Here is a 27,442-nt window from a genome sequence, read left to right on the forward strand (position 1 = left end):
TGTTTTTGGCTCTCACTCTCATCTGTCAGCTTAGATTCTTCCCGTGTTGGCTTCATCCTCATTTCAGGTGCGAGGGATTTTTTTTTTCTTTGATGGGCATCATGAGCCCTATTAGGTCCAGCTAAGAGTCCCCTACCACCAGAACTCCAAAAACTGGCAGCACCCTTCTGTACCTAAAAGAAGCATCCCAGGGATGATGCCAAGTGGCCTCGCTGAAGTTGCGTATCTATCCCTGTGGATGGTAGGATGGCTGAGTTACTGATTGGTGCTCCTATCAAGGATGTAGAAAAGTAGAAAAAAGCTTTCCTCAAGGCAAAGGAGGCTTGACATTAGAAGAGAGGTGAACAGAAATGAGTCGTGCGATCTACAGTAACTGTGACCACTGGCCATTCTCGGGGCTTTAGTGGGGACAGAGCCTTTTCAGAGACAGAGCGGTGATCTTCCAATCAATAAAGCATTTACACACTTAGCTCCATGCGTGGAGCAAGGCGCCCCAGAATCATGAATGGATGATTCTAGCCCTGACAAGCCCTGAGAAACTACTCCGCACTACCAGACTGTGATAGCAAGGGCCACATGTGCATGTAGGTCCCACTGTGAACACCAGAAGGGGTCAGGAAGGCTCCCTAGAAAGCGCTTGGTGGCTGAGCAAAGGACAAGGGTGGAGGTGGGAGGTGGGGTGTTAGGACTTCAAATCTGGAGAGAAAAATCTAGAGTAGTTGTGAGGCAAGAAAGGTAGGAGTGGGGATGGAATAAGTGGGGCTGAGGAAACTGATTTTGACTGTGGCAAAATACAAAATAAAGAAAAGCATAACACATTACAAAAGCATAAACAAAAAAAAGCATAACATAAAAAGAACAAAATACAGGCTAATATCTATTTCATCTTGCTAGAGGAATGGACTTTTAAGCATTAAAGCAGTGGGAAAAATCAAATCAAAAAGAACACATTGGACATATTTGGCATATAAAAAAGTAAAGCACAGAGTTCAAAACATAACATTAAAAGGCAAATTGGGGAAAATATTTTTAATATTAAGGTATATTGTGATAAGACAAATCCATATTTTTAAAAAGATTTTTTATTTATTGGACGGAGATCACAGGTAGGCAGAAAGGAAGGCGGGGTGGGGGGAAGCAGGCTCCCTGCTGAGCAGAGAGCCTGATGCGGGGCTTGATCCCAGGAACCTGGGATCATGACTTGAGCCGAAGGCAGAAGCTTTAACCCACTGAGCCACCCAGGCACCCCAACAAATGCATATTTTTAAAAAAAGAAGATCAGACAGAAAATGAGCAGAGGTCATAAACAATTTCCAAAACGGACACGAAGAGTGGCATAGCCTTCATTCAAAATGAGCCACGAAGATCCCCTCTCCCAAACTCCCACATCCCATCCTCTACCTCTGGGCTGTGAGACTCCAAGTAGAACAGGTTATTGATCCACAGAGGGGCTAGTAGAGGCGAAGACCTGCCTATCAGATGACTGGGCATGAAATCTGCCCCTTGGAGCCCCCACATCTAGCAGTGTCTTTCTTTAAAGCAAATGCTGTTTGAAAACTCAACAGCAACTCTGGTAGGACAGAATGTATGGGGCCTCCACTCATGTGCACTCCAGGCTAAGCAGCTACTACCCCTCCCCCACCACCCCCAGTGGTCTGCAAGGGGCAGAAGCAGCCTCATCCTGGACTGGATGCTGCTTCCCTTCCTCCCACACCCAGGAGCCACCTCCCCCCAGCCTGTGGTCCAGCGTGTGTAGGCCAGATACTGGACACAAAGAGTCTGGATGGCCACAAGAGGAAGCTGTCATGAACCAAGGGGCCAGTGGGGCTGCTTCCATAAGTAGTCAGACTAGCAGCCTTGGATGCCCAGGTCATTACCCCAGATTACATAACTGTCCTTATGAAGGCGCACGTGCCGGTAGCAGGGCAGCCCTGCCCTCCTGCAGGAGGCTGGAATTCTGGCTCTGGGACACGCTGGCCTGTGCCTCACCTCTCTGAGCCTTGCTTTCCTTGTCTGAACCATGAAGAATAAGGCCTTCCTTGAAGAGCTGGCACTCCGCTCGAATAAGGTAAGGACCCGACACAGTGCCAGGCAGCCGGGAGGAGGGCCCTGCTACATGCCAGGTCCTCCGAATCATCAGAAGTCCACACAACCACGGTGGTGGGAAGTGGGGGCAGGAACGGTCCTTGACCAGGCAGGATAGATGAGGACCAACGGGGGCTTCACTTGCCCTCAGCTCTCTGTGAGCCATAAGATTACCGCGTGACAGCAACTTACAGACCCCCAATGGGACGGGAGAGTGGGGACTTGTGTGGGGATGGGGACCCAATGAGCTGGTATTCTGCCTAGATACTGAGCCTTTGGAGAAGTGAGGGGTTATCGGGCTAGCAGAGCCCTTGGAAGGCCTCCAGTGCACCCTTCACCTGAGTCATGAATGCAGCCCAGCATGCACACCTGACTCGGACCGCAGTCAGAGCCTTCTGTCACCTGGATCAGTGCTCTAGCTTCCTTCCCTGTCTCCCTGCTTCTGCCCATCCCCCCTGTAGTCTGTGTCCAGCGAAGCAGCTTGTGATCCTGTTAAAACAAAAGTCAGACCATGTCACTCTCTGCCTAAAACCCTCTCTAATGGGTTCCCGTCTCACTGAGTGAAATGCAATGTTCTTACAACAGCCCCTAAGCCCTAGACAGTTTGACCTTTTGCAGCTGCCCAGATTTCCCCGCTGACCTCCTTTGATCACCACACCCTCACCATACGGAACCCCGCTGTTCCTGGAACACACCAGGCATGCTCTTGCCCCAAGGCCTTTGCATTCTCTGTTCATTCTGCCTGGAACCCTCTTCCCCCAGATGCCCACATGACTCCTTGCTCACCTTCAAAATCTGTGCTCAAATGTCACCCCATTTAAATCACCCTATGTCCTCTTACCCTGCCAGGACTTTCAATGTTCCTTATCCTGCTCTAGTTTTTTCCAGAGCATTTCTTACAACTAACAATCTCTGTAACCTACTTCTTATGCCTGTTGTCTGCCCCTCCCCCCGAATGAGCGTAAGCTCACCACCGGGACAGCACTCAGAAAGTACTGTTTGCATGAAGAAGGAACAGAGCCTACCGTCGCCTCCCTGTAACTTCTCCCGTGGGTCCCAACTCCACCCTCTCAAGGGCGCAGAGACCTCCTCCTTCAAGACAGCTCTCCCAGCCTCTCTGCTCTTGGGTGAGGGCCCCACATTTTTCTCTAGCTGCGTCTCATGTGCCAGCTTCCTTTTGCCAAAATGTAACCCATCTGTCAGCATCCCTTTAGAAGTGTGAAGTCCAGACTTGGGCCAGGGAACAATGTCTGGAGGTGACACAGGAAAAATGGAGAAATCCAGGGAGGGAAGAAGGTAGACAAAGATCCAAGAAAGACAGACCTGTGGAATTTCTTTCGTACAGCCCATCTGATATTGGACTGAGAAGCTCCCTACTTCCACCTTCCTCCCACCAAACATTTTGACTGACAGCCCCCAGGATCCCTGTTCTCCAGAGAAACCTAGTGAGTTGAGGCCCGTGAGCACTAGATTGAGGACACAGGACAGAAGGCCTGGAAGGTTGGGGACACACCCCTCCCCCCCCCAGTAGGGAACAGCTGACACTACTTCTGGCTGCCATTCCCCCTCCCCCCATCTCAGCCGGGAGGCCAGTCCAGGGCAGGAGCCCAGGTTTGGGGGAGAATGCACCAGCAAGGAGACCTTGGATACTCTGGAGGTATAATGTTCTAGTGAAAACAAAGCCTGCCTGGGCCAGATGTATGGCACCCTGAGGCAAAGAAGTGCCCTGGTCAGCAGGGGACTGAAGAGAAGAGCGGAGCCACACCGCCCCCAGTGTCAGCAGGTAGCTCAGGTGAGTGTCCCCACTCTGTTCTGCTTTGGATTTGGAGGATGTGACCATGGGGCGGAGGCTCGGTGATGGCTTCGCCCAGGAATTCACTCAGCGTCTCCAGCCCCTATTTCAGCAAGGGATGGCATTTTGGTCAAGCCAGAGTCTGATTAGTTGGAGAAACCAACATGTCATGGTACCCTGGGCATATTAAATCATATTTACAAGGGGATGATGTGGGGAAAGTAATTATCGATGGTGAGAGGCAGTCCGCGGCGGGATCTCCGCTGCTCAAGTGGTGAGAAATTAGAGGGATGGGCTCAGATCAGCGAGGCCTGCCGTGGGGACAGTGGGAGTGGTTGGAGACTTGCTACCTCTGCTGATTCTGTTAATAGGATAAAGCAGCCTTGCAAATAAGAGTCAGACCTCAGGAGGCCTGCATTTGAGGGGATTTGGAAATCAGGCCAGGTCCTGCCAAAAGCTTCACTTTTAGATGTGTTAGAACTGGAAGGAGCTTACAGATCAGCAAGGCCACCGGCTCTCCGTTTGCAAGGTTTCTGTCTTCCAGAAATACTGCAAGTATTAAGTAATAATTAATTTGTTTTCACATTTTTTATTCATCAAAGACACATAGAAGACTGCCAGCTGGGACACACAAAAGATGGGAGTCGATGTCACTCCGGCCCCCGAACGAGAGACCTATTGGTTTTTTGTCAGCTCAGTCACGTTATCCTGTGCAAACGTAGTTTCTCTTTTGAAAACATTTAAAATAACACAACAGTCCACTTCTAAATACCTGAGGGAGCCTGGAGAATCTACCATCAGAAACCCTAAATCCAAGCAAACTCTCTTACTTTATGTGTAAGTAGACCGAGGCCCAGAGAACGGAAGGGGCTCGTCTGAAGTCGCACAGCTGGCTGGCGCCAGGACCAAGGCTCCGTCTGGGAAGCAGGGAGAGAAGGCTGTCAGGGGCCCTGGACACCAAGGCGCTTGGGTTTGACTCTTGTCCTCAGTCCCTCCTAGCTGTGGGGTCCCGACAGAATGAGTGAAGTTCTCTGAGCCCATTTTCTTATTCGTAAAATGGGGGAAATAGTAGCACTTACCCCCTATTTTTGTGAGGAGTAAGTAACAGAACACGGCACTTGGGGGGTAGCAGGTCTGTGGAGACAGAAGACCAACAGCTTGCTGAGCAAAGTCATGTTATCCCCACTTCCACGTGCTGCCCTGACAATGTTAGTGCAAAACAAATTCTGTCCCAGTGGAGCTCTAGGTACTAACTTGCAATGCTGTCACTTCTGGGTAGTTTTTCAAAACTAAGTGTGCCTTAGAACCCAGGCCATATCCAGATTCACTGCCTCGGAATCCCTACAGGGTGGGACTTGGGAATATGCACTTAAAAAAATTATTAGTGAGATATAATTCGCATAGCATAAAATTCCCCATGTTAAGTGAGTACTTTCTGTGGTTTTTAGTATTGTTGTACAGTTGTTGTAGTAGGTTGTACAATCATCACCACTAAGTCCAGAACCTTTCCATCACCTCAGAAGAAAACCCTGTAACCGGTAGCAGTCAAACCCATTCCCCACTCTCCCAGTCCCTGGCAACCAGTAACTGCCCTCCCTGTGGATCTGTCTGTCCTGGACAATCCCTACGAATGGACTCATGTAACATGGGGTCTGTGTCTGGCTTTGTTCACTCGGCATGACGTTTTCAGGGGTTCATCCACGTTATAGCATGGACCAGGAATTTCTTCCTTTGGAATGTGCACTTCTAACAAGCTCCCCAAGTAGTTGTGATGAGTGGGCTTTGGGAGGAAGAGAATAATTTCTGGTTATTATAAAGCTACAGGGCCTCAATCCTTCCTTCAGGTATGCCTGTCTCGGCGGCCCCACTGGTTAATAGCAGGCAGCGCTGGCTGCCTGCCTCCTCTCCAGAGACTGAAGATGCCGGGCAGGGTCTCCTGGTGCTCAGCAGGGAGAAGTGTGTCTATGGACAGTGGCCTGGCAGCCGAGAAGTGGACAAATTAACTGCAAGAGAGACTCACACAAGGGGATTTAGTCTCAACTCAAAGACTTTAATGTACATTATGCTCTTGGCAAAACATCTCCAAGGAAACAAGTGAAACCAAAAGTCTTAACCAGCATGGATTCGCATTCAGAAACCTGGTGTGAGCTGCACCTTGGGAAAGCAGGGGCTCTTGCTGGAGTACAGCGGTTTGAGGTCAGGGTGGCAGGACCTGTGTGTGACGGGCACAGCCTCAGGACTCCGGGGAAATGCAAGCATCATTACTCCTGTGGCTGACAGCTCCATGGCAGGACTGAGAAGACGTGGGCTGGCCAGGTCCTCCACAGAGCCCTGAATAAAGGCTCTCCAGAGCAAGAACCTCCCTCTTTGTTGTTCCATCTCCAGGTCACCAGAAAGAGTCATGGTGGCTCTGGTGAGGAATGGAGCCCTATGGAAGGGTTGCCAAGTCCCACCTCTGGGTCTGAGGCCTCAAAATGGGACAGATGGGAAGGATGTGGCTTCGGCAAAGCCCCTGAGGTCAGGAGCCACAAGAGTCTTGGACAACTACCCACTCGGACCTCTGGACAGAAGGAAGAAACTTGGAGAAAGCAAAAACTGACCATTTGTCAGACTCAATCCAACTGTCTTCTGGGTCCCCTCTCCACACTCTGGAGCTCCTGGTGGTCCCATGCCCGTGTCTTCTGTGATGCGTTCCCATTCAACAAGGACAGGCAGAAATTCTAGCTCATCTCTCTCTCACCCTGTTTAACTTTTAAATCACCAACTGTTCACTCAAACCCTCTGTGGTCCAGAGTTTCTTGTTTTCTAACCATTCTGTGGAATAAATAATCAGTTTCCTTAGGCTATTGGCTCACATTCTTCTCCTTTGGAAGGAAGTAGGGTGCTGCTGAGGCAGGTCTCTCCTGAGAGCTTCTGTAAGAGCCCATCTGGAATCTGGTCAGGTTCGCCTCGTGGCCAGGCTGACAGGAACCCATGAAGGTGGCTTCGGATGCATACTGCCTCTTAGGCACCGAAGAAACGGATTTATTGGTGGAAGAGGGAATTCTGGCTCCATCTCTGCAGAATCTGGTGCGGCCACTACCCTACCCCCTCAGGTCCCAGAAGGAAGGGATGAATGGAGAGGCCAACACTGCAGCTATAGGGGAAGAGGCCTCCCCTGGCTGACAGCATTCCCAGTTAGCCCGTCTCTACACCCTCAGGGAGCTCCACCACCACCGGGGCACAGTCCTCTGGCTCTGCCTCAAAGTCCCACCGAAACTTCTTGGTCAGGTGAGCTTGGAACTTTTCCGCTTTCTGCCTCAGGGTGGCATCCACGGCAACACTGCAGGCGGAGGAGAAGAAAACCTACAGAGAACAGAGGATAAGTCACCCTGAGAACATGGAGAGGGCCGAGAAAGCTGTGGAAATTTCCTCGTGGTGTTCAGCCCTCTGGGGCGGGTGGATCAGCTGCTGCTGGCACTGGCCCAGGACACCTGCAGTGCTCCCCACAAATCAAGGAAGAAGGTCCAAACCCAGCTGAGAGGCTGGGGCAGGACTAGAATGGAAAATCACTATCTTGGGCAGTGATGCCCCATTAAGAGTAAGGCCAGTGGGGCCATCACCCTGGCCCAGTCCCCTGGGGAGCTCTCCTGAGCACCTGGGCAATAACTACACCAGCAGGAGCCAAGAAAGGCCTGGAGGGTTTATAAGCCTCTGCATCCCATAGAGTCCCAGGCTCTAGGCCAACGAGGCTGAACTACTGCTCTAATCTTCATGGGCCACAGGCTGCCAGTCAGAGGTTTCTATTCCCCTTGGAAGTTATCTTTGACGTTCTTCTTATAAAATTGTGCTAACAGGAGCACCTGGGTGGCTTAGTCGGTTAAACATCCAACTGTCGGTTTTAGCTCAGGTCATGATCTCAGGGTCATGAGACGGAACCTCATCAGGCTTCATGCTGGGCAAGTCTGCTTAGGATTCTCTCTCCCTCTCCCTCTAGAAGCCCCCCCCCAACCTGGACACATGCTCGCTCTCTCTCTCCCAAAAAAAAAAGTTGTTATAACATGTACATAATACAAAACTACCATTTAAACCATCTTTTTACATTATCATCTTAAAAATTAAATACACATAACATTTACCATTTTAACCATTTTTAAGTGTAAAATTCAGCGGCATTAAGTACATTCACAACCATCACCATGATCCATCTTCAGAATTTATCTTTCCCAACTGATACTAGCTACCCACACTGATTTCCCATCCCCCTCTCCCCGGCCCCTGGAAGCCACCCTTCAGCAATGAACAAGGGTTCCATTTCTCCGTATCACTGGCAAGCTCTGTTTTTTGTTATTTATTATTATTATTTTTCAGTAAGAGCCATCCTGATGGGTGTGAAGCGGTATCTCACTGTGGTTTTGATCTGCGTTTCCCTTATGATTAGTGATGCTGAACATCTTTTCATGTAGATGTACTGGCCATTTCCATGTCTTTTTTGGAGAAATGTCTATTTAAGCCCTTTGCCCATTTTTAGCCAGGTTTCTGTTGTTGTTGTCGAGTTACTGCAGTTCTTTATACATTCTGGGTATTAATCCCTTGTTTTGACGTTCTTTTTAATTCAGTTTCATCTGATATAAACGTTGAGCAGGGGGTAGAGCAGTAATTTTCTCTGCATCTAACACTCCATTCTGGATTTTCCTGAATCCCAATCACTTCTAAGAGTAACAGCAAACTCATTACTCCTCATACTATTTTGCTGTTTTCAAATTCAAAGACGTTTCAGAGTATCCCAAAAGATCCTCACAATGCTCTGGGAAGACACCCCAGAATACCTATTTTAGGGAAATGGAGGCTAAGAGAAGTTAAATGACCAGATGAAAACTGACAGGAAAAGAAGGGGCAGTTTTCCCCAAACCACCCCAGATACAGGAGCGTGAGGGTGGGGGAAGCTCTTTGTTCCCCATTGGTCTCCCACTGTAGCCAGCCTGCAGATCACCGTGGAAGGATCTGGGGGGGCCTTGACCTGACAAAGTTAACAGGTGTACTCTACAGCTGTTTCTCTACTGCCTGTTAGCAGGAGTAAAGCTCATTTCAGTGGTCTTTGTTTGGAGTCATTCTGTTGGAGTGGTAGCAGGGACAGAAGTGATTGGGGGCAGTGGGTGTGCAGAAGCAGAAATGGGGGGGGTTACAGAATTTGGTTTCATTAACTTGGGAATCGACTAAATACAGAAGCGGGCAGCAAAGCCACAATAAAACAGCAGATCAATAACTAATTAGAGGGGCTGTGTGAGCGTGGCGGTGAGAGGGCAGCAGGGAAGCCGGCCACCTGTCTGCAGGCAGCTAATGGAGCTTGCCCTGGAGAGCTGACTGCGGAGCCCAGCTGAGCTCTGGGGAAGGGCCCCGCATGGAAAGCAGAGAAGCCTTGTTTCAAACAGCATTAGTTCCAGAGGCCCTGCATTCCCTTGGGCCTGTCCCGAGGTCCTGGGGAGCCTGTGGCCGAAGCTGCAAAAGCCTCTTCCTGTTCCCCTCCCCCCACAGTAAACTGGACCCCTCTCTACACAGCCCCGCCTCTCCGGCCACGTTGAGCAGCTGCCAAACACACTCCGCAGCCTCTTCTGTGCCTCTACACACGTGCCTTTTCCTCGGCTTACAACACCTTCCATCCCTGCTTTCATCTTCTTCACCTACTAATTCCTACTAGTGACTCAGGTTCAGCCGAGACGTGACCTCCTTCAGCATGTCTTCCCAGACCAAGGATGGAACAGGTGCTCCTTTATGCTCCTCCAGCGTCCAGAGTTACCAGGAACACAGCTTCAATCTCAGTTAGGTAACAGCCCATTCACTGTCAAGCTCTCCCAAGAGACAAGGAGCAACTCCAAAGCAGTGACTCTGGGTCCTACTGCATACTCACTCCTGACACAGCGTCTGACACAGAGGACCCATGAGGTGTGTAATGAGCAAAAGAATGAAGAAGACCAAAGACTCCATGAAAATCCATTTTTGGTTCACTTTTGCACAAGTCCTTGACACCAAATAACTGCTCAATAATTATGTGATGGTGCTGGACCAAATAAAGGACTTGTCCTGGGGAGGAGGTGGCCCCTGAATGCCACCAGCTCACAAGCCACTTCCTTGTGAGAGGTTTCTTACAAAAGCCCAAACCGAAAGGAACTGCTTCAGCCTGTTTCCCTAGACTGGGCCTGAACCCTCCTATGGCATTTCTCACACCGTGCTCACAGTATCTGTGCTCCTTAAGAGTAGAGAATGAGTCCTTTTTATCAACGTGTCCCACACAGCACATCGCCCAGGGCCTGGCATAGAGTTAGGGCCCACAGAAAGCTCACTAAACAGATAAGAATGAGATGTAGGGACTGCCCTGCATTTGGCAATGGCCAGCAGTGACAGGTCTGACCAGGCTGGGCTCAGACTCATCACTCATCCTTCCCACCCGTCTCTCAAACAACGTCTGGGAGTAAAATCAACCAGAGGCAGGTATAACAGAAACCTTCTGTCTGAAAAATAAGGCTTCTAATTTAAAAAGTGCTTTGTCCTTTTCAAAGAACTTACCAATTTAATCTTTACTACAAGCCTGGGTACTATAAACCTGGGAGGTAAGAGGACAGGAAATTACTATTCCCACTGTACAGATGAGAATGGTGATAAATGCAGAGTAAGTGACAGATGTTAAGCGAGATCCAGTCCCAGCAGGGAAATCTCAGTCCCTCATCCCTACCCAGACCTTTTTGTCTCGACATAGACTTAAAACATTCCTCATATTTTCAGCATTGCCCTGTGGGAAGGCGGGGGACTTAGAGACCAGGTGCTTCTGGAACTGTCCTCTCTGCAGGCCTCCAGGACTCAGGGTATAGCCCAGGTTGACTTTTTTTAAAAAGCAACTTTATTGAGGTCTAATTTACATACAACTAGATTCACCCATTTTTAAGTGTTTGATTTGTTTTGACGAATGTGTACACAAATGCAACCACTGTATGATATAATCAAGACAGATTTTTTTTCTTTTGGTATTCAGTTTTATGAGTCTGAAGCTCACATACCATCACAGTCAGGATACTGAACAGTCTCATTACTCTGAAAAATTCCCTTGTGCTGCCCTTTACTGGTCAAACCCTCCCCTTACCTAAGCCCCTGGCATCCAGTGATCTATTTTTGTCCTGATAGTTTATAAACTTGGTATTTTAAAAACCCGTAACTCAGAAAAGGAGATGTATAGACATTACCTGGTTTTCAAGCAATAATTTTCTTTGATTCTCTTGTTTTTAGATTAACTTTATGGCTTCTTCAGAAAACATGGTCATGATCTAATTATTTTACTTGTTAAAGTGAAATCAAGTAAACGCTTCTTAACATCACTGAGAAATGAATCATCTTAATATCGGAAGATCAATCCTGGATATTTAAAAAATACTTTTGAAAGAGGACAACGACATTTCACAAACAACTGCATTTCTCTAAAACTAAAAGCACACCCCTTGTATTTTTCTTTAAATACAGAAAAAGCTATTAATATTGTTATCATTAAGTCTGTATATTCTAAAACTGTAAATTACTTTAGCCAGAAATGTGAAAACCTTCTTTTATACCCAAGTTAAATAAATTGAGTTCAGTCAGGTCACCTTGAGAAATTCAAAATATCAAGGTAGGTAGCTGAGTCACTATCTTATCCTATTTTTTTTTGGACAGACAAAAAAGATGAAATTTCCTAATTTTTTCAATTCCCAAATGATTTTTCAACTTAGAATGAAACTAGCCAGAGGTAGAACATTCTATTTCCACTTGCGGAAGAAGAAAGTGGTGTTAAATAAAACTATCATTTCGCAATGGTTTCTAGGGGAGTAAAAAGCAACAGGAATCATGTCTTCTGAGGTCAGTTTAAGAATCTGGGATGTTTCTCTGGGAGTAATAAATGGGAACCCACCACCAACTTTAGAATCAAAACTCAGCCTTGCCATCCACTAGCTCTGGTGATCTTGGGCAAAATCATGTGACCTCTACGATGCTGTTTCCTCACTGCAAAGTGAGATTATATACTTAGCTGTGAGCACTGTGGTGAGGGCTAAATGAGATAATGCACACAGTAAGTGTGCAAAAGTGACAGCTGGTGGCAGAAGGTGTGCGAGTGGGTAGGTATATTGATCATGCCAGGAGTTCTGGTAAAAACACCGTAGACATCACTGTCAGAGCAAGTGTCTTCCATCAGGAGTTGAGATGGACACTGGATTTAGAATATCGGCAAAAAATAAAGCTGGAAAGCACAGATGGCCTATTGTGACTTAAAGTATTTTGAAAAAACAGGTTACCCGACTATATGCCTCAATGCTATGCAATCAGCAGTGAGAATCCTTATTTCCTACATAACTCATTTTCCAACATGCTATTAAATTCAGATTATCCTTTCATTGGTTTTAAACAAACTATGGTGACTCAAGTTGCTTTTAATAAAAGAAAAAACTGTATCTATTTTTGTAAAACAAATGATTTTTATTCAAGCTAAATCCATGGGATTTATAAGAACCAGTGGCATCTATTCAAAAGGGCCTCTAACGGCAGAGGCCATTACGTGGCTAATTTTATACCAGCTAACGTGACAGCCTTTTAGTGCTTACACATACAAACACCAGTCCCTCTCCATGGGTAGTAGCCATTTAAGCTCCTAAGTAAGAAAGCCAGTTCCACTTACTTGACTACCTGGGGGCAGAGCAGGAGGGTGGCTGAAGAAGGCTTTTATGGGCTGATTCATTCACTCACACACACCCTGAGTGACTGCCTCTTTGTGGGGGTCTGGATTCTTGGGCAAAATCTCACTGGATTCTCACTGCCAGGATGGTACCAACGTTAACTCTCCATTAAAAAAAAAAAAAAAAAAAAGATCTTGTAATATCCTTTTCCACACGGTGCCTGTTGAAATCCGTCATCCTTCCAGCACATGGTTAAACGCCTCCCTTCACAGTCACTCCTGATCCCCTCTTCTCCTCCTCAAGTTGCAACCCTCGTCTGAATTAACCAATTCCTTTCCTTGATCAGACTGCATTGTTTACACCTGTCATATCAGGGGTATCTATTTGCATTGCCACGGGAATGATGTACTCCAGCCATCTAAAAACACCCGATAACACAAAGTGAGAGAAGTGCTAGGCCTCAACCAGGTGTTGAAAATCACCATATGAAAAACAAACCAGGCTTTGGGCAAAAGTTCATGGCTTAGTGGGGAAGTCAGGCAGGCAATGTACACATTTCAGCAGGCACAGTCTGTGTAATATAATAGTGACAAGTCCAAAGTAGGCTAATGATATGGAAAGGAGAGGGATTGGGAATGGCTTCAGAGAGAGGGATGCCTTGAGGGCATCTTGTAGGATGAACAAGTTCACACCAGGCAGAGTGAAAATCATGTTCAGTTAAGAAGGCATGAAACAGACATAAAGTTTTCAGTTGTGCCAAATGAAAAAGTTCTAGATCTGCTGTGCTTACAGCTACCAATACTGTACTCTACACTTAAAAATGTGTTAAGAAGTTAGATCTCATGTGTTTTTTTACTAGGATAAAAAAAGGGGTGGGGTTGCCTGGTTGGCCCAGTCAGTTAAGCATCTGACTCTTGGTTTTGGCTCAGGTCGTGGTCTCGGGCTGGTGCAAATGAGCCCTGCACAGCCCTGCTGTCTGAAGTGACTTGGTCAATTCATTTGTTTACTTTCCTATCAAAATATAAGCTGCAAGTCAGGGACTCTGTCTTGCTCACAGCTCTATTTCCAGTCCTGCAACAGGGCCTTGAATATAGCAGATGCTTAGCAAATTCCTGCTAAATCAATGAAAAAATCTCTTTTGAAGGCAGGAACCTTAATATACGGACCCCTCAACACTTTCAGGAAAATGCTGTATATAAAGATAGAATGCTCAAAAATATGTGTTGATATTATTTTTTTTAAGAAACATGTCCTGGATTTTTCCAAATAATGACATCAAATTTTCTTGGTGAAAAGTCCAGACAGAATTCTTCCAACCATCAGCTCTGTACACCCAACCTGGGCATCTAGCAATCCAGCTGGGCCCTCACTGCTTCATATATCATTGCTGGCAACACAGTGTCAGCAATCAGAGCTCAGCTGTTGGTCAGCTCTGCTGACAATGGTCACAACAGCCAATGACACAGTATGGCCCTCCTATGTTTTGTGTGACAGCATTAATGCACATCACAAGAGCGGCATGTCATTCCCATGAGTCCTTGCCAGAGGCAAGTCAGCAAGCTGATGCCCCCTCTCACCCCTCATCAGTTACCAGCTCATGTAACCCAGGAACTTGTTGGGGGAGGACGGTGGTATTTCCCCTTCACAGGAAAGGTAAAGGGACTTAATTTCTGTTATGTCGGGTTTAAGTCAGCTGCCTGCTTACAGGGATTCTTCCAACAGCATGTTGTTTGTAGAAAAGTGTTCTATACCTCTGAGATATAAGCCCCTGATGGTGTCCCCACTGATGCCAATCAAGAATCCTTACTGGGGGAATACATTATATTCAGTACGTAGGAGCATAATCACAAGCCTCAGGCCTGGGTTCAAATCCTGACTCTGCCACTTACCAGCTGTGTAACCTTACATAAATGACTTAATCTTTCTGAGTCTCAATGTTCTCCTCTCTAAATAGGAAATAATCCTCCCTGCCTTGAAGGGCTCCAGAGAGATTAAATAAGGGAACCCAAGTAGCATAATAAACATGATGCCTGCTACCCAATAGGAATTTCCGGAATGTCTGTTCCTTCTCTCACCCTGGGTGGGAGTGATAGGTTAAGGAAAAGCCAGCTTCTTAGGACTGGGCCTCATAGTGGTCTCACTCACGGGGAGAAAAAAGCAGCTCACAGAACAGAACGTATGGAAACTCAGAGCTTGCAGCTTCTGCCTCTTCCACACTTGAGAAAGTTACAAAATGTGAGTGACAGAGGCTGTCCCAAGAACTTAAAGGATGCTAATCTATTTGCAAAGGGAGGAAATAGCACAGGATGAAGATTGTACGTTGTTTGAAGCGTCTTCCCTAATTACCACTCATAATGAAAATTTAACTGCCAAGTTAAAAGCAAATTTCACTTTTTCTGTCAGAGAATCTCTGCAGAAACTGGCACGTTTTGTTTGAACAGGAAATCAAAGTTACTTTAATGCTTAAATGAGATCTAAGGAGCTGCAGATGTTTCCCTGGAAATAACAAGCTTCAAAACTCTGTCCTACTGGGTTATACCAACTTACGGCTACAGGGAGAAAGAAAAAGTGTTTTGAGCTGAGTAACTCACAGAGGTAGAGGTTAGTCGAATGCCAAGTACCCCACTGCGTGGCATTCTCAAAGCAAGGCAGGGAGACGGTGGTAGAGAGAGAGGGTCTCTGGCATCACGGAACTTACAACTGAGTAGAAGAGAGAGCCAGGAAACAGCAACAAAAAAGTAACCCTCCCAAAGGGGCTTTCACACTTTCTCACCTTAGTTCTGACCCACATGGGTGTCAGCCAGAAGATGGCTCACCTGTAAGGTGCTGGTGAGGAAGTTGTTCTGGGAGACGATGTCCACAAAGAAGTCGGCTGGGATCTCGCCGAGCTGGTGGTAGAGGATGGAGATGAGGTTGATGTAGAGGGTGTGGTGCCTCACCATGGCTTCTTCGGAGCGACACAGGAGATTCAGGAGCCGCTTCCAGTGCTCAAATGCCTCATACACATTCCCCAGGAGGAAGCATACAAAGGCAAACTGAAGTTCACCTGGGAGGCACAGAGAGGAAAATGATCCTGAGAGAGTGGAGTGCCCGATCTACTGACCCCAGCAGTGGTAGCCTCCTGCACAGCTCTCCTGCAAGGGCGGGGGGGGAGCGGTTTGCACTGAGCACACGCTCAGTTCAAGTTTGCTGAACTGCTCTAAATTCAAGCCACGAGAAACCAAACCATGGTTTTATAGAATCAGACTGCAAGAAAAGAGATCTACCAGTAACTGCCTGGCACTTCAAAAGTTTACAAAACGTGTCCATGGCTATTATACCACGCAGATCCCAAACCGGACTGCCCATTGGTATTAGGAGAGCTTGTTGAAGATAAAGCTGCGCAAGCCTCCCCCACAGAGATCCTGGCTGAGGACAGATGGGCAGAGCCTCAGTGTCTGTAGCTCTGAAAAGCTTCCTGGGTGATTCTGATGCAGACGGTCTGCTCCAGGGCCAGGGAAATGCTGCACTACACCATGTAATCCCCAGCCCAACTCCACAAGGTGTTCAGGTTGGTGATACCTGTCTCATTTTACAGATAAAGTCAAGGGACTTACCCAAGGTCACACATCGAATGCTTGGCAATGGGAACAATGGAAGATAAAACAGAATTTCTACTGGGTGAGAATAGTTCCAGAGCTTCCCAGAAGAGGAAAATTTGTGAGTACTTCTTTGAGGCTTAGCCCTCAAGCCCAGATCACTTGCATTTGTTTAACCACGGGGCTCTGTGATTTAATCTCCATTGAACAGCTTGGTGACTAACAGCATGAACCAAACTACCTAAATTCACATCTGGACCCCACCCTTCAGAGATGTGTGACCTTGGGCAAGTTACTCAATCTGTTTATACCTCAATTTCCTTATTTGAGGGCTGTGGGGAAGAGTAAATAAATCAATATAGTTCATATAAAGCACTTAAAATAATACCTGGCACAAAGGAGCGCTCAGGAAATATTAATTATTATTCCCACGTTTCCACCAGATGCCTGTCTGAAACAGAGACCCCACGATCCAGAAGCCACTGTCCTTGGGCAAGCAACTGGGTCTCTGGTTGCTAAGATACCCTGCTGTTGATTAGAGACATCCTCTCTGGCTTCAAATTTAAGGAGGGGCTCTGTGGTGTCACACTTACACGTGGGTCATGAAAAGAACAGATGCACTCAACACTACGTACCTCTTTAAATGCAGGTTGTTTGATCTCTGTCACCTTCAGAGACATGAAAAACTAGTTCTCTATTCCTAGGCTTGTGGAACTAAGTTTATCTAGCCGCCTGGTCCAGATATATTGGATGTTTGACTGACATTTTCAAAATATTGTCAAATTTGGGGTGCCTGGGTAGCTTAGTGGATTAAGCCTCTGCCTTCGGCTCAGGTCATGATCTCAGGGTCCTGGGATCAAGCCCCACATCAGGCTCTCTGCTTAGCAGGGAGCCTGCCTCTCTGCGTACTTGTGATCTCTGTCAAATACATAAATAAACTTTTTTTTTTTAAAAGATTTTATTTATTTATTTGACAGAGAGATCACAAGCAGGCAGAGAGGCAGGCAGAGAGAGAGGAGGAAGCAGGCTCCCCGCTGAGCAGAGAGCCCGATGCGGGGCTCGATCCCAGGACTCCGAGATCATGACCTGAGCTGAAGGCAGCGGCTTAACCCACTGAGCCACCCAGGCGCCCCCATAAATAAACTCTTAAAAAAAAAAGATATTGTCAAATTTTCTTTCTATGATAGAGGTTAATGATTTGCTTCTACAGTTGGCTTTACCTGGTTAGTTTGTGAAAATAGGAGCTTATTCTCTGAAATTAGGGCATTTACTTAAATTCATGAATTTCTGGCCTAGTCTGAAATTAAGTTAGGAGATCAGAAGTAATTTCAAAGAGTTGTCAGGAAGATGAAAAGTTATCCCTGCAACAGACCTTTCACAAGATTACTTTGAAGAACTAAAATGTTTAAGAGGTAGAAAACAGGATTTTCGTTCTTTTTTAAGCCAGAATTTCCCAAGTGTTACTTATTAAATGATAATACTGTGTAATGCATTAAGATGCACCCATTAAAATGTGCCCTTTTATCAGAGAGGCAATGATATAAAGGGCCCTATATTCAAATTTCTCACTGGTCTTCCAACAGAAAAATATGCAAATACCTGGACAATTTGTAAAAGAAAAAATATAAATAGTTGTTAAAGATGTGACGAATGTCTGCTGTCACTAGAATCAAAGAAATATACATTGAAACGATATCATTCTCCAACCATCCGGTAGGAAGAGGCCTTTGCTAAATCGCCATTTCAGAGATGATGGGCAACAGCTTCATCCCAGTTCGCAACACACAGGCTCTGATCCAACAATTTCAACCCTAAATGTATGTATAAGTACACACAGGATGTTCATTAGACGACACGATAGGGAAAATAGGGACAACTTAAAAGGCCCACCAACAGAGGGCTGGTTCATTAACTATGGCACATAAGTAGACACTATCGAGAAGGGGCTGTTTCAGCAACATAGAAACATGTTTATGTTAAAGCAGATTACAAAATAGTATACTGCAATCTTGTTTTTGTAAAAAATCATTTATAGGGGCACCTGGGTGGCTCAGTTGGTTAAGTGACTGCCTTTGGCTCAGGTCATGATCCTGGAGTTCCAGGATCAAGTCCCGCATCGGGCTCCCTGCTCAGTGGGTAGTCTGCTTCTCCTTCTCACCCTCTCTCTTCCCATGCTCTCTCTCACTCTCTCTCTCAAGTAAATAAATAAAATCTTAAAAAAAAATTATAAAAAAATCATTTATACAAACACATATAATTGAGGGAAAAAAGAGACTAAAGGGAAGTACACAGAAATACACAGAGAAGAGACTGCAATGAAATGCTGCACAGGGATACATACACATGGAACAGACGAAAAGGAAATATACCCAAGGGTACAAAATTTGGTTATTTCTAGGTAGTGGGAGTTGGGAATGCATTTTTGTTTTGCTTCTATGATGACCATACAGTACTTTTGCAATAAGGGAGAAAAATAACAATAAAAACAAAAATAATTTAAAAAAAATCACGATCCTGGTCTAAGCCAGTGGAGAGACCAACACTGAGAGAATCAGGAGCAAAATGAGGAGGCAGATGGGAGACGGGGAACCAGGAGCCCTGGGTTCTGGTCTCACTTTGACCACATAGTTGGCCAAATCCTTTCCTTCTGTGAACCTCAATCTGTAAAATGAGGGGCTGGGCCACATAAGTGGTTCCCAAACACAGAACTGGCTGCATCAGGTTCACCTACAGTGTTTGTTTATTATATAGACAGACAGACAGTGTTGGGGCCCCACTCCAGCTCTCTTAACCTAGTCCCAGGGGGACTGGGCAAGACTGCTTCCTTGCCGAGTTTAGGAGCCACTGGACTAGATAACCGGAGATGTACCCACTACTATACACCCATCTCCTGGCCCACTCCCAAAGAATCCTGTTCCTCCTCACCAAGCACATCCTGAGGGCTTCCGGGGAACTGCTTGCTGAGTACCGTCTCCAGGGCATAGCTCAGGTCCATGCTGTGCCTGGTTATCTCTGCTGGTGTGGCACCTGCTGGGAACATCTGTGTGGGCAACTCTGAGAAGCGGATCTCTGTCCCAGCTCTGGGCTTCATCTCTGGCAGCCGGGCCAGGCCCTCCTGGTAGCTTTTGCACTCAGTGCCACAGCGAGGTAGATTCTGTTCCACGCGGTCCTTGGTGTGCTTCATGGACAGCACAGGAAGCACCTCTGAGAAAGCACAGATCTGCCGGCTCTCAGGCTGCAGCTTCTCCATTGTGGCCTCGCTGATAAAGTTGGTGAGTGAGATCCACTTCTTGAGTGTGTCGTATGGGTAAGGGCCTAGGAACTGGTCCAGCTCCTGGAGGTTGGCCCTCATGGCCTCCACCTCAGCCTCTGGGGCTGGAGACAGGTCTACCTCTTCTCGGATCGCATTCCAGCGCAGGACGATCAGCCCCCGCTGCTGCAGGCTCAGAAAGAAGCCCATACGAGGCCCCACCTCCCTGGGATTGGCCTTGTCCACAGAGCTATAGTGGAGGAAGTGGATGCCTGGTGGGATCATCTTCACGCCCCGGAACTTGGGCCCCACCTCCCAGGAGTTGTAGTCAATGCCAAACTCTGTCCCCTTGGGCATATTCAAGATGACCACAGTGGCCCCTTCAAAGAACAGGCGCTTGGCAAGCTCAGGATCCATTTGCATGGCAGCCATGGCACCAGTGCTAAGTGACCAAAAAGAGAACCTCTCTTGTCTTCCAAACAACTGAAAAAGAAAGAAATCAGAATTAACTGGAACTTGAGGAAAGATGCTTCATTTGCTGAGGATTCTGCATGTGCCAGATTGAATCAGACCCCTGACATAATTATCTCCCTTAATCCTCGCCACAACCCTGCATCAATTTTACTGAAGAGGAAAAGAGGACTCAGGGTGAAGAGGATTTTGTGTTTTGGTTTATTGAGAAAGAACACTCACTGCATAGCTGGAAAGACATTGAGGATAAACGACATGCTCCAGGTCATACAAGGTCACACAAATTAGAACCTAGGTACCCTGTCCTCCAGGCCAGTGTTCTTCTCACTGCCCACTCAAGATCCACTCTCAGGATCTCTCTCCCACAACAAGATGAAGGTGGGGAAAGCCTGGGTGGTCTATTAGAAACTACGACTGTGCCTAAACTGCCTCACACTGTAACTCTGCCTAAACCCTATCACTGAAGAGTCCCAAGGAGCTAAGAAGGATGATTAAATCCAGCATATACCCAGTTTCCCATAAGCCTTAAGGAAGGCCCAGACATGGACAGAAGGTGGAAAGTGGGTGCTCTGCATCTGAAGTGGGTGTTCATTCACAAAATGTTTGGAAGTGGAAAGCTTTTCAACCACAAACCTCCTCTTCATCTTCTACGCATAAAAAACCCCTAAAGTCCAGGGAGTGAAGCAACTTCCAAAAGGGCCCACAGTCAGTGGCAACTCTGGCCGCCTTGCCCAGAATAGATTCAGGTGGGATGGCTGGCCTAGGATCAGTATTTAGAAGAGAAAGAGCAAGAACACTTATTTTACCCACCTCTGAACTGTCCACGGGGACATACTGACACAACGTGTAGGCAGGCAGACACTGCCTGGGTGGTATTTATAGGAATGGTTCCAACATGAGCTAATTTAATAAAAACAATTATCTAACCTTCTAGTCCCAAGACGCTTACCTATTCAATTTAACAAATAATCACTGAGCGCCCGCACTGGGCCAGATCTTTGCCTGGAACAATGATCTATGAAACATCCACAGGGTAGGACAGTCACTACTGCCTCTAGGGACTTCCAACCCAGCCAGATGCACAAACAAGACCCCCAAATTTCACAAACAGAAGAACCAGTTGCCTGTTTAATTCTTCTTACTCTTTTCTATGTTAAGCAAACAGAACAAACTAGAGCAGGGAGAAAAGGAAGGCCGACCTGGTTCCAAAAATGGTAGAGGCAATGTTTTATCATCTTAACCCCAAACCACGGTAAATGACTCTTACTCTAAATGGGCATATTTTTTTTTTTTCAAACTGCAAGTCAAAACTCATTAATGGGTTAAGAAATCAATTTAGAGAGTCTCAACCAGCATTACATTTTTTTAAAATGGAAACAACAAAATTTAAAAAAAGAAAAAGAGTGCATCATGAGTAATAAAGATAACTGTCTTCTGAAGTTTTATGTGTCTGTATGGATTCTTGGTCATGAGGTAAAATGTATTTGTTATTGCAGGTCACAGTCAAAAAAGCCTGAAAGCCGCTGCTCTAAATAATTTGCATCATCATCATCTTATTCCCAACCCTGAATTCAGAAGGTACTTAATAAGTACTTGCTAAATGAGGAGCTACTACATTTAGAACAATTGTTCATCAATTAGCCATTTTCCCTTGTGGTACCTGCACTCCTTCCTCCTTGACAATGACATTCCTTTATTCAAATTACACCAGCGGTAATTCTCTTCACTGTATCTTCAGCAGCTGGCACACGGCCTGGCACAGAGACTATGCCCTGGAATGCACAAAGTCACATCTGTCCACCTGCTTCTCGCCATCACCTCCTTGCTGCAAGTTACCCGTTCTCCATCCAACAGCCAGAGTGAACTTTTCAAAGGCCCAACCTAAGCATGTCACCAGCTCACACTGAATTCCATGTGAGTGGCTCTTCTTCTGGCTCCTGGAAAACCAGAATTTTTACCATGACCTACAAGACCTACAAGGCCTGGGCTGCCTGGCCCCTCCCAACTCCTTCGGTCTGTTTCATACCGTGCACTCTGCAGAGTTCTCTGTTCCCGCCACACTGGCTGGAGGCTCCTTGGATTAAAATAAAAAAAAAAAAAACTCTTCCCTCTCCTCTTCCTCAAATCATTTTTTCTGATCTCAGCTCAATATTCACTTCCTCACTAAAGCCTGCTTGACCCGGGGTTAGGTCAGGTATCCCGTGAGACACTCCCCGGCACCCCGGACATTTCCATTTCATTGATCAGGCTGCAGTTCTGCGTTTGTGTTTAGCAGACGGCTGTTACCTCCGTGAGACTTGAGTCTTTTTGTTCCTCCAGCACAAACCAGCCCCTCGATAGGCATTTATTTAATAAAAACATGATATCCATGTTGTAGATAGATGAGAAACAAACGGTCGGTTCGGGCAAATTACCTTACCCGAAATTAGAGTCGAACAGAACCATATCGGGCGCGGCCAGGGTCTCCGGCCCCCAAGTTCCCAAGTTCGGGAAACAGCTAAGTTACCCCGGGTGCCCCAGGAAGTACTGGCGACGGGGGCTCTGGTGACGGTTTTTCAGGGAGAAAGGCCTGCAGAGGCACCAGGGTCCAAGCACTGGCCCACAGAGAGGGACGCGCGCGTCCCGCCGAGGCGCCCCACTTCAGGGCACTCCGCGATCCCGAACCGGGAACAGGGTGGCTGGGCCACACGGACAACAAAAACAGAAAAGTTCAAACAGGCCAGGAGGCCGGACTCACCAGCTTTGGACTCTCGCCCCTCCCGGGCACCGCGGAGCACCGGAAGTTCTCGCGGTTTGGCTTGGGACGGGAGCGACGGGGAAAGCGGTCCGGCAGAGCTCCTGGTCTGGGGAGGAACGGTCCGCGCCTGCAGGTTCCGCCCCGTTAAATGTTGCCTTTTGCTACTTTGGGTTACACGTCTCCTGAACCGTGGATAACAACCTTCACCAAGCTATGTATATCCTGCTCCAGAAACACACCCACCAGCCCTAGTCCTTTGGTCACAATCAGTCATGGTCGCTGAAGCAGGGTTCATGATCATGGCTGTCTAGTAGCCACATCAGAAGCTCAGTAATGGTCCCTGTCAGCCAGTTTCTACCTGAGTATCACCACTCGCCCATTATCACCCAGTCGCTGTCCAACCACTCTCAGTCCTAAAGGAGATTGTCAGAAACCCAGCCCGCAGGGCGGAGAAGTCGTCCCAGCAGCAATAGCCACTACATGGGTCCCTCCGGCCATAATCACCAGTGTCCTCAGGTGGTGCAGGCTACAAACATGCCTGGAGGGAGGGAATTTCTTGTCTGGTTCTCTGTTGTTTCCCAGGAACCTAGCCCAAAGCCAGACACAAGGGGTTCAGCTGGGTGTGTGTGTTTAATTAATGACTGTATTAATAAATGATTTCTGTTTGAGGGCTTTGCTCTGTGCTGGGTGGCTGTATCAGTCAGGGTTCAACCAAAGAAGCAGAATCAATAGGAGATATATATTAAGAGATTTTTTTTAAAGATTTTATTTATTTATTTGACAGAGATCACAAGCAGGCAGAGAGGCAGGCAGAGAGAGAGATCACAAGTAGGTGGAGAGAGAGGGAAGCAGGCTCCCTGCGGAGCAGAGAGCCTGATGCGGACTCCATCCAAGGACCCTGAGATCATGACCTGAGCGGAAGGCAGAGGCTTTAACCCACTGAGCCACCCAGGCACCCCTATATTAAGAGATTTTTTACAAGGAATTGGCTTGTATGATTGTGGGGACTGGCTAGGTAAGTCCAATATCCATAGGGCAGGCCATTCATATATGACTTCTAAGCCTTAACGTAACCCTAGAAGTAGATATTAGTATTCCCAGCTTACAGAAGAGAAAACCAAGGCTCAGAGAGGTTACACAGCTGGAGAGTGGCAGAGCTAGGATGCAAACCACAGTCTGACTGACTGTTCCTGTCCCCGTGCTGCTGCTTCTTAGCTTGTCTGTCACACTTCCTCAGTGACAGCTGGACACACCAATCTTTCTCAGTCAAACCTCATCTCTTAGTGGGTTGCAGACTATACTGGGCTCTGCAGTCATGGTTAATCACAATAAGCTGCTGCAGGATTAACCAGAGATGGCCTCCATCAGTCACAGTCACGCCTGTCAAATTCCGCCTGTCATGTCGGTTCCATTTCCTGTCTGAAGAAGCTCAGCTCCTTCCCTGACCCTCCTTATTCCCAGTGTGGGTGCTGAGCTAAGTTTATGATCTCAGAGCTCCCTGTTCCAGCTGGGCTCACCATCTTCTCAGAGACTCCAGCCCTGAATTAGGGCTTGAAAGCTACAGATGGTGACCCTGGAATGCCACCTTATGGGTCACACGTCCATCCAGATCAGGTTTTCAACTCTGATACTACTGACAAATCAGATCAGATTTGTTGTGGGATCTGTCCCATGATTATGGGATGTTTAGCAGCATCCCTGGACTCTACCCACTGAATGCCAATAGCACCCCTCAGGTGTAACAACCAAAAATGTCTTCAGACATGGCTAAACGTTCCCTGGGGGAAGGCAAAATCACCTCCTTCCCCTCCGTTTGGGAACCACTGATCTAGATAAATCAACCCCAGGTTATTCCCAAGCAACACAGAGGCTGACCCTGAATTTCTGGGAGATAAAGATACAGATTCAGAGTGTGTGTGGACCCAATATTTGCAAACCGTGTCCTATTCCAGAACCCTATGGGTGGCAGAGAGCTAAAGGAAATGTACAAGAAACAAATTTAGGGAAGGATTCCCAAAACTCCTGAAAGCAACTACCTCTGACAATGGACGGGATTCCAGAGAGCATTGAAGAATTGTTTTCACTGCACAGCATTTTGTGTCATTGAGTGAATTACCTTTGGAAAGAAACAAAATAGTATTTAGTATTCAAAATTACTAGGAAATGCTCAGAATAAGTTTAAAATAGTATTTGGAATGGTATGTCCCAGGTAATTTAAGCTCTGAAGAGATATACATACCTGGAAAAAGAGTGGAAGAAAATGCATCCAATTATTTATAGTGGTTCTTGCTTGTGAGATTTGGGGCAATAGAGAAGTTGGCCTGGGGTGAGCCACTTAGAATAAAAAGGAAAGTGTGGTACATGCAACTCAGGTAGCCCAAGGAGTAAGTTTTACATGGATTATGGGTTTTTAATTTTATATTTTTGCATTTAGTTTTATGAAGACCTCCTTTCTTTGGCAAGTGACACTAGTTTTTCATTTATGGAAGTAATATTGTTTCATATATATGTACATATACATGTATACACACACACACATATATATAATTTACAGAGTCCATTTAAATAAGTCAATAATGGGACAAGTGGCATGTAGAGGGACATGGCAATGTATGTGGAGGTGGGCAAAGGTTGAAGCTGGGGGTCACTGTATACATTAACCACTAGGTTCCCATGGAGAGGGTTGTAGGAAGAGACCCCCAATGTAAGTGCTCTTCTTTCAGAAAGAGGAGGGATCATGCTGTTCTTCCACACATCAAGCACCTCTATATCCTGGGGCCCACAGACTTAACTGTTCCTTCTTCCTAGAATAGTCTTTTTTTTTTTTTTAAGATTTTATTTATTTATTTGACAGAGAGAGAGAGAGAGATCACAAGTAGGCAGAGAGGCAGACAGGCAGGGGTGGGGGGAACAGGCTCCCCACTGAGCAGAGAGCTGATGCAGGGTTCGATCCCAGGATCTTGAGATCATGACCTGAGCTGAAGGCAGAGGCTTAACCCACTGAGCCACCCAGGCGCCCCACTCTTTTTTTTTTTTTTTTAAGATTTTATTCATCCATTTGACACAGAGAGAGAGAGAGAGAGCACAAGCAGTGGGAGAGGGAACCCAATGCGGGGTTTGATCCCAGGACCCTAGAATCATGACCTGAGCCAACCGAGCCACCCAGGCGCCCCTGCCTAGAATATCTTGCCCAAGCCCCTCACCTTACTGGATCTTTCTCTTCATTTAGCTCCTCCTTAGGGAGGCCATAACTGGCCACCTTATTTAAGTGGTCTCCCTCAGCAGCCAACTCCTGCCTCTGTGCATTTCCTTCCTGGTGCCGATCACTCCAGAACTGCTTGCCTGTTGTATTATGTTTCCAGCACTCCACAAGTCTGAGCGTTCCCAGAGGGCAGGAAATTTGTCTTATTTGCGGTTGTGCCTGCAGAGCCTAACCCAAGTCAGAGACCATATTGGAAGCTGCAAATAAGTGTTGCATGAAAGTGTTCAAGGTTGGGATTTCCTCCACACCTGTCTGAGCCCTCCCCACAAGGCCAACCCGTACTGGTAGCTAAGGGCTGGGAGAGAGAGAGAGAGAGAGATGCCAAGGCAGTTTGTGGTTCAGCATCAAACACATTTATTTCACTTTTATTGAGTATACAAGAACAGAGAGCACACGCATACAGCACAGAGCACTGAGGTGGGGGAGCGTGGGGACAAGAGGGGAGGGAGGGGTGTGAGTAAAAAGGAACAGGACAGCATCGCAGTTGGTTGGAAGGTGCTTTTGAAAAAAAAAATTATTTAGAGTGATGTTGCTCATGCAATCGCAGGCCAGTCTTGGAATGTGCTTGCAGGATTCACAAACTGAAACAGGTCCTGGCACTTCCTGTCCCCTCTGATGGAAAAGATCCCAAGAAAGCAAAACAAGAGAAAAATGAAGATCTGTAGAACAGCAGACTGGGAAAAGACCCTGGAGAGCATCTGGTTTATCCTACTCATTTTGCAAATGGGGAAACTGAGGCCCCAAAGGGGGTTGGGGGGTGGGACTAGTCCAATGTCACATGGTGAGTTAGGGGCTGAGCCAGGATACACTCCAGGACATTTTCCATCATGCTACATGGTCTCCTGGGTGGAGAGGCAGCACAAAAAGGATGAGAAATGCAAAAAGGAAAAAAGAAAAGTAGGTTGAAGACTGACAAGACAAACATCTATATTCTCTATGAAGAGGAGGATGGGAGGAAACAGTGCCCTAGATTTCAGCTTTGCAGCTCCCCTCCTCCCTGGTGGCATTACCTGCCTCTCCACGGAAGGAAGGTCACAGCATCCGTGGGATGGAGAGCTCCACAAACCCTGGCCAGCTCACAAGCTAAGCCTGGTCCCTTCATCCCTACTCTGAAGCCACACATTCAGGGGCCGTAAACAGGTGCAGGATCCAGAATACTCTCCCTCTGAGGTGTGACCAGTGTGCTCGGGGCACCTGGTCCCTGCAAAGACAGGGGTGCCTGAGCCATATTCCGGGGGGCCCAGGGAGGGGTGGAGCCATTCCAGCTCTTGGCCCAGAAAGAAAATAGGAGCTTGCAGGTTGCGACGGGTGGGAAGGAGGTTTTGTGGCTTCTCCACCAAGGTAGTAAAAAGAACCTGATGCATGGGAAGTGAGATGTCACACTTGGGGTAGGGGGCGCGGGTGGAGTGAGCCACTGGTCTTGCTCCAGGGGGTTGGCGGGGGAGATGGCTGGATCTGCCCTCTGAGCCCCAGGGGCAGGGCTCTCTCTGCCTGCTCTCTGGCCCATTTAGCCAACACTGTTCTGGTTTCTTGTTCTCAGGTCAGCACCAGCTTAGCAAACTAAGCATTTATGTCACTGGGGTAACTGATAAGTA

General features: G+C 47.1%; 1 protein-coding gene across 2 annotated transcripts; it reads right to left on the reverse strand.

Moving 5' to 3' along the window:
* Window positions 1-6,220: 6,220 nt before the first annotated feature.
* LOC116862733 (protein AAR2 homolog) lies at window positions 6,221-22,611 on the reverse strand. Of its 2 annotated transcripts, none has more exons than XM_032850139.1 (4): window positions 22,586-22,611; window positions 19,053-19,860; window positions 15,366-15,595; window positions 6,221-7,222 (listed from the first exon to the last, which is right to left on the reverse strand). In XM_032850139.1, exons 2-4 carry the CDS (start codon window positions 19,807-19,809, stop codon window positions 7,055-7,057), a joined length of 1,155 nt encoding a protein of 384 aa, XP_032706030.1. In that variant the 5' UTR covers window positions 19,810-19,860; window positions 22,586-22,611; the 3' UTR covers window positions 6,221-7,054. The 2 variants fall into 2 exon arrangements, with proteins under 2 accessions (XP_032706030.1, XP_032706031.1); XM_032850140.1 differs by lacking the exon at window positions 22,586-22,611 and adding an exon at window positions 22,268-22,392.
* Between the last annotated feature and the right edge of the window lie 4,831 nt (window positions 22,612-27,442).

This window comes from Lontra canadensis, unplaced genomic scaffold (assembly GCF_010015895.1).
Source record: "Lontra canadensis isolate GAN:19392208 unplaced genomic scaffold, GSC_riverotter_1.0 scaffold313, whole genome shotgun sequence".
NCBI classification, from domain to species: domain Eukaryota; kingdom Metazoa; phylum Chordata; class Mammalia; order Carnivora; family Mustelidae; genus Lontra; species Lontra canadensis.

Coding starts and splice junctions, on each gene's coding strand:
- LOC116862733 (XM_032850139.1), bottom strand. CDS start 19,809: ATGGCTGCCATGCAAATGGATCCTGAGCTTGCCAAGCGCCTGTTCTTT. Junction 15,596..19,052: donor AAGCCCTCAGGATGTGCTTG/GTGAGGAGGAAC, acceptor TGTGCCTCCCAG/GTGAACTTCAGTTTGCCTTT. Junction 7,223..15,365: donor TCCTCACCAGCACCTTACAG/GTGAGCCATCTT, acceptor TGTTCTCTGTAG/GTTTTCTTCTCCTCCGCCTG.